Below are 12,582 nucleotides of genomic sequence, written 5' to 3'. Positions count from 1 at the left end.
TTGGCCTCTTTCCGGGTCCGGGAGACCGAGCCCTTCCGCTGGCCATACGGACACAGCCTTGTGACGATGCTCGTCTTCGCGGCCACAAACCGGGCAAGCAATTTACTGGACAGGAACATGGCGGCAGCGAACTCACGCGGTCATTCAAGCCTGCGAAAAACGAACACACCGGACCGCCAAAACACAAATGAAGAAACGAAGCAAAGTCTGCCGAAGCTGTCACGAAACTGCATTTCAAATCAAAACAAGATCAATTTCAAGTGTTTTCCTCATCACTTTGAATAGTTCAGCACAGTGGGGCAAATTCATGAGCAAAACACTTGAAAAGTTTGATCCACCCGAATGAAAATAAGGTGTCAAAAAATACCAAAAAGTCAATCGCTAAAACACTTGAATTTGATAATGGATTGGATTGAAATTCAAACACAAACAAATTAGATCTAAGATGTGGCTTTATTGAATCATTCAAGTGTTTGGGCACTTGACTAAAAAGTGTGGAAAATTTATATAGACACACATTATCAATTGACACTAAAATAAAGCTAGTACACACACTTTTAATGCCTCATTTCATTTACGGTAATGTTTCATTTTCTAAAATGAATTTCACACCTTGAAGTTTGCTTCAACAGTTGTATCCGTTTCATTTACAATTTAAGGAGAATTTTTGATTTGTTTTTGAGCAAGTTCTATCAGTTTCAATTATTGTTATTTTTATTCAAACCTATAAATTTCAAAGAGCAGCAATACCTTTTCGAAAGTGTAGTTTTCAGTCGTTCAAATCGCACAAAGAATATAATAATACCAGTTCACCACACTAACTTTATGGGAAATTCATTCGCAGTCCTTATCATTTAAGTCAATGTACATAAACAAAAAAGGTTGTACTTTCGGTATATTTTTGAAAAATTGAATACAAATACAAACACGCAAATCCATATAAGATATTTCATATTTGTTAAAATATATAGAGTTATCTAAGCCCGAGCTCACGCACACCAACACCCCATTTGTTTTGCTGGCGGGCACAAAATTTAACCTCAATCTTTTTCGTGTACGTACACGCAATACATGCGCACGTAGATAACTCTATTGTTCGACAATTTCCGAACACGTGGTTTCAAGCTTTTGACAGCTGTCAGCCGTTCCAATTAGCGAATTTGAATTCGCTTATTCTAACGCAGTTCCATTTGAATCAACGAATCCGCTCTGTAAAACGTTGTAAACGTCGTACGCTAACACCCAGTCACGACTTTCTAGCAGGATTCTAGCAGAGTTTAGCATTCTGGCAGAAATGTTCCAGCATTCTAGCAGGATTCTGGCAAAACCAGTTCTGCTAGAATATTTTGTGACAGGGCATGCACCGCCCCAAAAAAAGTCAAACGCCTGTCATTTTTTTTTAACAAAGGTTAAAAGCCATAAAAACATTTTCCAGCGCCATCTTCCTTTCGCTAGTGAAATTCACCGCTCTTGCGTCGATGAGGCACGCGGTCATAAAATTCATTCCCAGTTCATTTTGAGTGCAATAAAATCAGAAACAGACTGATTTCGGTTGAACGTGCAGAGAGATTGTGATCTGTCAGTTTGAGTTTGTGCAAAAAAGAGAAAGATTCGTCAAAAAAAGCGATTCATAATCCTCTAATCAAGTGGATAGATATCCTCTGTTCGTCATCCAAGTGATTTTGGTCGTAATTGATATCGGAAAGTGCACCAGCGCGACGGAATCCCGCTCAATTCGGAACAGATTCCACCGGGAAAAAGTGTTAATTTTGTGGCAGCAAGAAGTCCTAGTGTTTGTCCAAGAATCTTCGGGTGAAGGAGAAAGCAATTTTGTAGGAAATCAGTGCAGCAGAGTAAGCGGGACGACGGTACACAAGAGAGGTGGAGGAGACGAAACACACAAAAGAGGAGTTGTCCCCGGGACCTGCTGATCCGTGTTCCGACAACCGTAAACAATCCCAAAGAAGCACTCGCACGTTCAGATTTTAGCGAAAAATGGCCAAGAAAACGTACGACCTGCTGTTTAAGCTGCTGCTGATTGGCGATTCCGGCGTCGGGAAGACCTGCATTCTGTTCCGGTTCTCGGACGACGCCTTCACGTCCACCTTCATCTCCACCATCGGTGAGTCTTGTCCGGCAAAAACGGTCAAACACACTCTGGAAAATCATTTGGGAGTGGCGTATGAGTAAGGAGAGAGGGAGTGACGTTTCAGCGGAGGAAGAGGTTTGAGGGCCTGGTCCAAGGGGACGACGGGCACGGGGGTGAAGCGTAGAATATTTAGTCATCCTGTTGATATCGCTCTGACTGGCTGGCTGCGTGTGGTTTTGCGTGCTTCAACGCGAGTCAAGTCAGCCTGTTCTCTGGTATTTGTGCTCAAGTGAGGAACGAGAGAAGAGCTTTAGAAGATGATTCTTCAGAACTAGGGCAGAGTTAGTTTGTTGTTGTTGTTTTGATGGACGACGGACGGTTTGTTTACTTTGAAACATGAGAATGTTTTTGGGGTTGAATGCGAGACATGATTGTAGTAAAGTTCCATGTTGGGTTGGTTCCACTTAATAGACCAAGGATCTTAGCGTCGTTATTTAAAGGAGACAAAATAGTTTTTCGGGTTTCATCAAATCGAATTTGATGTAAGTCATCGGAACGCAGAAGGAATCTACGAACAGCCTGAAAATGATCTTACAAAAGTGTCATGAAGAAAGGTGCATCGAGTTATTCACAGTGAAAAAAAGTTACCTCAGAATCACAAAACCTCTAGATTTATGATAAAAGGCATCAAAGCAACCAACCCAGTACAATTCCAGTTGCATCCCTTGCAGAATGGGTTTTCAGAGCCGATCGAAAAACGGAAAGAAAATAGAGGATCTCCAGCGATATCCTTACAACTACCGCCTAAAAGAGGAAGGCAGGGTGTGATCGACTACAACCCCGGAAGAGGAATGCACATTGATCAGAATTACGTAGATCACTATCGCAGAATATGCCTGCCTAGCACAAGCTGCAAAATGTAAGCGACATGGGCGTTTGAAACTCTGCAGTGCTGCGAGCATCCTTTCTGAAGAGACGATCTTGTTCGAGACACTGATGAACCACTAAGGCTATGTCAGGAAAAGTATTATGATAATGGTTATAAGTAATTCTAGATACTCAATAATTACGTCCGTGATTGGGAAGCATATTTTTATGGCAAATTCTTAGAACATAAAATTCTTAATAAAAAAAAAATTCATTGTATTTAATTTAAAAAAAACTATTTATTTCAAAATAATATACTAAAATACACGCCCTAATCCCAGACTATAATGCAGGGTGGCCACCAGATTTCGGTTGCAAAATTCCCGGTTTGTTTATCGCTTTTCTTCCGAGACAAACAGGAATTTATCCGGCAAAAAATGCATCTGTAAGAACATACGATTTGGAGCAGTTTGGTTCAATAACTCAAAAGTGATCAAAGTGCATATTCCAACTGTATACAAAAATGTATAAATTCGATAACGACCTTTTCTGATCACGCTAAAATTTGGTGAACTATTGAAACATGCAAGAATTCCAAATTTCAGGAAAAATTAAACCATCCCTGCTTTTCTGGCAACACCCCAAAATTTTACGATTTTCGTCACTTTTTTCAGAAGCAAAAATTCTCTATTTTCAAAAGGTCATAATTCTCTATTTTCAAAAGGTCATATCTTGGAAACAAAAAATTATAGAACAAAACTCGACAGCTATTTTTGAAGAAAATTGAACCCTGAATTGAATGGAGTCATCCGATTTCCGACTGGAATCAAACTGTTGTGCATTTTGGGCAATTGAAAATTGTACAGGCCATTTTCTCAATATCAGTGTGACCACTCAAATGCAGGCCAAGGATTGATACCTAAGAGCATGCAATGGCACTGACCTTGTTGCGTGCTCTTCGGTTGACGTCCACGTAAGGAACATCCTGGAAGGAGCGTAACTAACTACATCCGTAGTTCTGTTAGATCATCCGAATTATCTTGATCAGAACAGTATAGCTCTGGTTCCTTGCGAGTGTCCTATTTTCTTACCTCCACGTTGGCTTGGTTTTCATGATGACCTAGCTGGTGGCCTGTGGAAACGGATCGTAAACCTTTGACCACCGCGGGTCAGAGTCGAGACGGCTAAAAGAAAGGGGCGCGACAATGTGGGAAAGGGAAGTAATTTGTGATTGTAGACGGTATTGTTTTGATTCGCAGTATGTTGAGTCAACTGCTGTGGATGTACCTGAAACATCGCACAACGGGGTTTCTCTTCTCTTCATTCTCAGCTACCACCTATCTCCTATTTTTATTTTGCTCTTCTGATTCCCAATTCTTCACTGATTCTTCTATTTAATCTCCAACATTTGATTTTAATTTTACTAACTTTTGATTCTCTTATCTCTCAAAGCTTTTCCACTCTTTTCTATCATTTGATACTGCTGTAACAAACTTTGTTTTGTTTTTTTTTCCTTAAAAATATACTTTTCCTTAATGTACTAGTAATATCAAGTCTATTTATCATTCGCCTCATCTTTTTTGATTTTATTGCGAATTTATTTATTTGAATAATTCTTTATCTGTCCTATAAATTATCATTACTATAATCTAAGCTTGTTTTGTATCTCTATTTATTAACTATTGTCTAATTTTACATCTAATACATCTAGCTTCTCATTTTTATTCTTCAAAATACGCTCATCATTCTCTTACTATTGATACTTGATATTTATAAAATAAATTCTCTTTTACTGTCAATTGTTTTCAATCTTCACCCTTTTTTTCAAACAAGTAAGTTTTGAGCCCTTACTCAATTTATGGAATGGTTAAAGGATCAACACAAATATTACTATTGTATTTTTGGTAAACTTTTATAACATGCTTAGGACCAAAAATTGTAACAAAACACCGCGACAAAAGAAATAGCAACAGATAAACAGACTCAACAATAGGGAAGATTTCAGGAGAAAACAATACACAGTAAAATAACAACTAGTTTTTGAATTCAAACTAAATATAAAACAGTGTTTGCTTTAATGAAAGTTGATAGGCACACTTTAAATGGTTAGGCGCTTATACTTACATCAAACCCTACGTAATGTACCACCCCCGGCCGAGTTAAAATGCGTAACCGGAAAAGAAGGTGTGCATGCCTGGCACGAACACTCAAAGCGTGTTCTAGCGTGCTGCTCGTACTGACTCAGAGCAAGGGTGAGATGTAGGTGTAAGGGCAGTGCGTGTTCGTCGGGAACCTTGTGCATAAGATCGGTCAAGGCCCGTTCTTACACTGAAAACTGCGAATTGCGAATCAGTGTGACCACTCAAATCCCATTTTCAAATTCTCGACTTTTTCCCGAAACCGAAATAATAGCCATTTCTTATCTAAAGAATGATTTCAAACAGAAAAAAAAACTCATAATAAAAAAGTATATTTCAACTATCGAACAAATTAAATTATTGACAATTTTCGTAAAATCTGAAACTTAATAAGAAAATTCCTAGAAAATACATTAAAAATTGTTGCACTCATTATTTTTGATGCAGAGTAGAAGTATAAACATTAAATCTTCGAAAAATAACCGAAAGCTTAAAAATACAATGTTTATTTTTAAAATTGGCACACGAGTATTTTTTGATATTTCGTTTCAACTGGAAATGGCAAAAACTTAAAGATAACTAAATTTAAAATGTTTATCTTAATTTTGTTTCATTTAAAAATCAAAGAACGCTTAATACATAATTACTATTTTAATTCTTTTGAAGAATTTCGAAAAAATATCTGGAAATTTGCTTGAAAATAATGTTTTCACAAAGTTCCCTTCAAATTTTATAAATTTTTATGCTTAATTTTTTAATCATTGTTGATTCATCTAGTTGTCAGTATTCAAGTGTTTCACTATTATTTTTTTTTATCAAATTTCAGATTGATAAGTTTTCATGCTTTATCGCTTATTTATGTGAAATGTTTGAAGAGAAACATTCTTTAAACATATTTGCAATAACAGAAATCCAAATTTCTTGTATGTATTTTTTGCAATTTCAAAAACGACAAAAACTTTTGTTCAGAACGAAATTTAAGTTTTTCGATAATTTAAAATCAAGCTTTATCTATAGTAATTAACTCTCACCCACAAAAACATTGAAGGGGAACATTTGTAAAAAAATATCGGGAATGCCTTAATGAATTTAGTAAAATAATAAAAAATATTTACCACAAAAAAACTTAAGATAAATTCAACAAAATGAAACAGAATCATCTTTACGGTTCTGGTCATAATCGTTAAAATTAGATTCTATATTTATATTAGTTTTACATTAGCTTTTTTGTTCGATAACCAAAAATAATAAAAAAAATTTGATTCATAAAAAATATCATGAATATCTGTGTCAATTGCATTTAATATTTATTAGGAATTTTAATGTCTTAAATAGCAATTTAAGGGGAGATTAACTTTGTCACATAGGGTTATTATTATATTTTCACTGTTGGATTTTTTATATTTATTGGATTGAAGATATCGTAAAACCCTTTCAATCAATTGTTGTACACATCTTGGAAAGTGTTTGATGAAAATATGAACTTTTTTGGGGTCATCCAAAGAAACTCGATGGTCAATAAACTACGTACTTTTTTAACCTGTATCCAAACCGATCAAACATAGGCAATATGCTTGGCAATATGGGTATCAAACTTCATGATTTTGAATGGCCAACTCAGATTAGTTAATTTGAGGTCAATTGGACCCTGGCCACTCCGGAATCGGTTCTGGGTACCCCCGGGGAACCTATGAAGTGGCCAATATCATATCAGAGCAAAACCCATCAATATGAGTATCAAAATTCTTCATTTTGTCAGAAAATTTAAAAAATGGTTTTTCTCAAATAGTTTGAAATATTGGAAGGAATGTGAAATTTGACAAATGTTCCTAAGGAAGAAATTGAGTGAATTTAATTTGGAAACTGTACAAAACTTTATAAAATTCCCGACTTTTTCTGATTTTTTTTTTTTGCGGATTTTGGCGAATTCCCGACTTGATTGGCCACCCTGTATACATGCGGTTTAAATTTTAATTTAAACGTTATCATCGCTTTCCACAGACGATTTTACACAAGATTCATCCAAGGATTCATCTATTTTCTTGTTGGGCAAATTTAAATCTTTTGAGATAACGATTTTTTTAGGCTTGCAGTTGCAGAATTTACCTACACAATCTGAATAAAAATATGACTCCCAAATGGCTACAAAGTTATCTGATTTTCTGTAATTTGAGATGTGGATTTTTTTTAGGATATTTGGATTTTTTAAATCCAAAATGTTTATTGGTCCTTTGCGGAATTCTCGAACCGAACCTGCACCCGTTCCTATGATGTCGATTGGTCGCACCCATTTAGAGGACTCCAAGATAGTTGGTCAGATTATCAGCGGCTTCCTGAGTTCTTCCACTTCTCTCTACAGCGCCAATTCTTGTTTCAACGAATTCTTTTTCCCAAAAAAAATAGATTTTGAACACTAATTTTTCCTCCATTCATTTCCTCGCAGGCATCGACTTCAAGATCAAAACGATCGAGTTGCGCGGCAAGAAGATCAAGCTGCAGATCTGGGACACGGCCGGCCAGGAGCGGTTCCACACCATTACGACCTCGTACTACCGGGGTGCGATGGGCATCATGCTGGTGTACGACATAACCAACGAGAAGAGCTTCGACAACATAGTCAAGTGGTTGCGGAACATAGACGAGGTGGGTCGCTTAATTTTGTTTGGGGAGCGATTTTGACCGGAAGCTTTCCTTTCTTTTCAGCATGCCAACGAAGACGTGGAGAAGATGATCCTCGGCAACAAGTGTGATATGACGGACAAGCGCGTCGTCAGCCAGGAACGGGGCGAGAGTGTAAGTTGCATCAGTTTCTGTTTTGAAGGTACTGTTTTAACCACTTCCTCGAACTCCAGATCGCCCGCGAGCACGACATCCGCTTCATGGAGACGTCCGCGAAGGCGAACGTCAACATCGAGAAGGCGTTCCGCGAGCTGGCGGAGGCGATCCTGGACAAGACGGCCGGCAAGGAGACGACGGACAACCCGGACCGGGTCGTGGTGAACCGCGGCATCGGCGACAAACCGCCCGCCTACAAGGCGTGCTGCTCGTAGAAAAGCGGCCTCCGTCCGCCCACGTACGAGAAGAACCTGCTGCAGAGGGGGAGGCGGCGCTGGTGTTGCTGCTGCTGCTGCTCCTGAAGTTCCGCTGTGTGTTTCTGTACTGTATGTGGTCAAATAGTCTTTCTTTTTTTCCTGTGAGAGGGGTTGTGTTGGCATTACTTGCGTACAACGCTATGTGTACGTTCGGGTAGTGCGTCATTTGTGTTTATTTTTGAAGCAGATAGAATATAACTCTGATCATAATGGGTCAAGTGTACTCAACTATTGTTCTAAATCCTGTGGAAAGTCACATTTTATTTCATATTGAACAGCTGATTTAGAAATTATTCCGCTCACGAAACATGCGCTTAAAAAAGGATTCTTTCTGCACAAATTTCACGGCACATGCAGTTTCCAAACTTCAAGTTGGAAAAAACTAGAATCAGACATCAGATTACTGGAAGTGTTACACAAATTTGAGATATTTCACGCCACGTTTACTCTCGGTCTTTGGCTGCATCTGTACTTGTTTTCGACCGTGATCGTTCTTCAAACCCAGGAAGAATTGGCTCCACTGTAGTCTGTCCTCTCGCTGATAGTCGATCTCCGATGCATCTACGAAATTCTTCCGAAAGTGGTCCTCCAGCGCTTGCCACCTCAATTTTACCGTCTTCCTAACCTTGACGATCCCGAGACAGCTGCAACTTGACTTTGCAGTCCCCCTTCAAGAACTTCTCGCAACCCTCATTTCCGGCACATCCGCCGTGAAACCTGCAGCTCTCGCTGGTCAGCGGCAGGATTTTTACATCGGCGATCGCCCCCCTAACTTTTTCCATTGGTCACTTCCTGATACAAAAACGTTTTAAACTAGTCTTTTCACGAGATTTCCGGCACCTCTTCGCCACGTTGGTGGTGAAAATTTTCCACTCGCGAAAGCGTCAAAATGGCGTTCTTGCGCAGCTCGCCCTCAAACTTTCACTCAAAACTAAAGTTACCGGTTGAAAGGGTTTAAAGTATCCTTTTAAATGGTAACCGAGCTTTACCCTTTGCAAAAGGGTACAGATTACCCTTTTCAAAGGGTGAAAACCACCCTTTGAAATCACTTCGCTGGCTTTACCCTTTCAAAAGGGTACTTTCTTTACTGCAAGCGATGACTGCGCCGCCCTGCGTTTAAAAATCAGAACTAGCTTTTGTTTTGAACTTGTCAGATCTTGTTCGTGTCATCGCGTGTAAACTTTTTCAGTTTGCCGGAACTGTTCCGGACTAAGTTCGCCAGAACCAGAACCAAACTCATCAACGACGAGCAAAACGCTGACAGCATCACGTCGGAGTTTATTGAGCCGAATGCTTCCATCCCGCTGGACCGGCTGTTTCCGACGGTTTCTTCGTCCATCATCTTCGACCCGGACGAACAACTCTCGAAATGCACAACCAACTAGTTCAAGCAGTGCTCTATCCGGCAGAGCAGCCTACCCTGGACTAGAATGTTCCCGGCGCTGCGAAACACCTCCAGCTTGAATCCCGCCATCTGCTTTGCCGCATTCGTCAGCAGATTGGCACCATCCGCAACGGCAGTTCTAAGGAACAGCAACAGTTAAGTCTTCGTCGATGGATGCTGCCTAAAGCGGACTAACAATAAAACCCACACTACGGGGGAGACTCTCCGGTGGAACGACCTAAGGATCATCCAGCGCTGGACATGGTACCGGGAAAGGACTGCAATGTAAGTTCTACAATATCAATATTTTTAAAAACTTTAATTTTCTGTTTATTTTCTTTCCAAAAAAGCGCGCACAAATGACAACCCGGAGCAGACAAGCGAACCTGTCCCAGGTGCATCTCGGAGCAGAACTACAAAGCAGCACGGAAATCATTCTGGCATGGACGTTTCGTTACCGGATAGCTGTCGGTGGTCAGAAACCTATTCCTGCTGATGAACATCTAGAGTGGCTCGTGATAGTTTTGTAAAAAATTTCGAAATAAATTATAATTGAAACTATTTTTGAGACGAAACTTCTGCTTAAATCAGTATAAAAGAATAACCAAGAGATGGCGCTACTGTATCAAACATTTTTTATGACCCATAGATGTCGCTAGTGAGCGCGCCGCTCCAAGACCAGTATCCTTTTAAAGGGTATTGAGCCAGTACCCTTTTGAAGGGTTTCGCCCTCGTACCCTTTCAAAAGGGTGACGACGGGTAAAGTTGAAAAAAGGATAGAAAGTACCCTTTTAAGGGTTATTCTGATTTTGTGTGTTGACATCCCAGCAGCACGCAGCCAGACGGGGGGTGTTCACGCATTACGATGCTCGAATTTGTTTGACACTTGACAGCCAATTTGAATCGCACTCAAAATTGGGTAGCACGCAGAATGAAGGTTCAACTTTGTGGCTAAAATGTTTCTTTTTAAGATTTTCAGTTTTTTTTAGATTTTCTGTTGTCAAATCATTTCTAACACAAAAAAAATTGGTTTGAACGGAAAAATATGTTTGCGGTGAAACTTTTTCGCATTCATCTGCAAGTGGAGAAACGTTTTGTTTGTCGGAGATGAACAGCAAACCTAACCTAACCTAACGAAGAATGTCCCTTAAAAGAACTTATCAAGCATAAGTTTAGGAAACGAACCCGCTTCTCATTGTTGTCCGTGTATAATAGAAATATTCGTGTTTTTGTGCGAAGAACCAACAATCGTGTTAGAAAAGAAGAAGGAAAATCAACAAACAACCAAAATCAGTATATTTTTGTCCGCACTTTTTCCAGAACCCTGCTGTCAAACTGGACAACTCTCTACACCCACACTACTCTTTCACTCTAACTAATACTTGTGATAAGGAAACACAAATTTACCAGCAACCGACTTACACACACTCGCTAACGGAAATTAGAGCAAGTTGATTTCGTTTAGAAAAGAAAAATACCAAAATTACGTTTTTAAATGAGTTGAGAGAAGGGGGAAAATTGTGTTTGAAAATAAGTAGCGCAATGGTTTGAGCAAAATAACGCTTCGAACAAACACTTACTCAAACAATGCAAAATCACACACATAACACACACAATCACACAATCACGCTCTAATAAAGAAAAAAACAAAAATCATGATTAGGTGTATTTATGAAATTAAACTAAATAAAACAACAATTCTTTCGCTTGAATTAAGATAAACAAAAAGAATCGAACCACCTCACGAAAGAAAAAAACAAAAACAACAACAAGAACTAACCAGTAAAGAGATTTCATCAAAATGAAGCACTCACACAAGCCGGACGAAATAACTTATTCATTTTTACATTCACAGAAGAAATTTGAAGAAAAAAAAATCCCATCAAAACTTTCATTAGCAATCGTGGTAGTAATGATTCATCTTAATGCAACAGCAAACAAAAGGTAAACAAAGCAAACGTAAACAACAATGGCATGTATAAATTGAAGCTTACCGTGCGAAAAGAAGTAAGAGAGAAAAGAGAGAAAGATGAATCAGCAAAAGATGGAGAGGAAGTTAAAAAAAAGTTGCATGATTAATGCGGTATTTTTAGACGCTAGTAGCTGTTTTAGTCAAACACACAATTGGAGTTAAAAAAAAATGAAACTTATATATCAAATTTGCGTGGCAAAATTACGTAGAAAAGAGAACATTAATGGAGCGAAAAAGCCGAAAGGAGAATACAAAGTGGAACGTTATGTTACGGAACCTTATTATTTTTATACATGTATATGATAAATAGCTTTTCTTTTTTGAAATGACGCTAGTTATGTTTATAATCATAGTGACAAAGGTATGCTTTTTTAATTATAAACTATATGAAAAAAATAAAGCATGGAAAAAAGTCAACAAAAAATAAAGCGATCGATTCACGGAAAGAGAGAGGCATTGGGAAAAACATCCTCGAACGTTGCGACGTAGAACGTGTTAGGGCAACGAGCACAGAAAGTATTTCAATTGTTTATGTTTGTTTTTTTAAGAGAAAAGAAGAAAAAACGCAAATTAGTTAGAACCCTATCGCACGCTCATGTCTCTACTCTTTCGCATGAAAAGAAGAAGAAAAAGAAAAAGGAAGGATGTCAGAAATTGTTGAGGAATAAAAGCGACTATTGAATCGACTTGACGAACTAAGCAAAAGTGTTGTTTTTCAATTGATTTCCCTATCGAGAAATTAAAAGTGCAACATGGAGTTAACATTTCTGTTCAGCTGCCTGTGAAGTTTTCCATGACACTTGCGAAAGTTTCAGTTCATGTTACCATGTTAATTCTTAAATTTCTAAATAAAAAAACCTTCAATTCTCAACTTCTAAAATTCTTAAAATTCTGCAATTTACTTATTTTTAATTTCCGACTTTATTAGAGTCTAAATTCTGAAATTTGCTACTTTAAAAATCCTACCACAATTCCTATATTATTAAATTCCGAAACTCTAGAATTTTTGATACTTATAAATAATTCGTTGTTTTTGTCGC

At 38.3% G+C, this 12,582-nt stretch overlaps 1 protein-coding gene across 2 annotated transcripts; it reads left to right on the top strand.

The window, feature by feature from the left end:
- Window positions 1–1,551: 1,551 nt before the first annotated feature.
- LOC6036982 (ras-related protein Rab-10) lies at window positions 1,552–12,247 on the top strand. Of its 2 annotated transcripts, XR_005278114.1 has the most exons (5): window positions 1,552–2,122; window positions 7,538–7,737; window positions 7,798–7,887; window positions 7,947–9,855; window positions 9,921–12,247. XR_005278114.1 is itself a non-coding variant. In XM_038258872.1 (4 exons), exons 1-4 carry the CDS (start codon window positions 1,996–1,998, stop codon window positions 8,142–8,144), a joined length of 615 nt encoding a protein of 204 aa, XP_038114800.1. In that variant the 5' UTR covers window positions 1,552–1,995; the 3' UTR covers window positions 8,145–12,247. The 2 variants fall into 2 exon arrangements, 1 of the variants encoding a protein (XP_038114800.1); XM_038258872.1 differs by having other exon boundaries at window positions 7,947–12,247.
- Window positions 12,248–12,582: the final 335 nt, after the last annotated feature.

Source organism: Culex quinquefasciatus, chromosome 1 (genome assembly GCF_015732765.1).
Source record: "Culex quinquefasciatus strain JHB chromosome 1, VPISU_Cqui_1.0_pri_paternal, whole genome shotgun sequence".
Lineage (NCBI taxonomy): Eukaryota > Metazoa > Arthropoda > Insecta > Diptera > Culicidae > Culex > Culex quinquefasciatus.
Note: the sequence above shows the minus strand (reverse complement) of the source record. Positions and strands in the feature narration are given on the sequence as shown.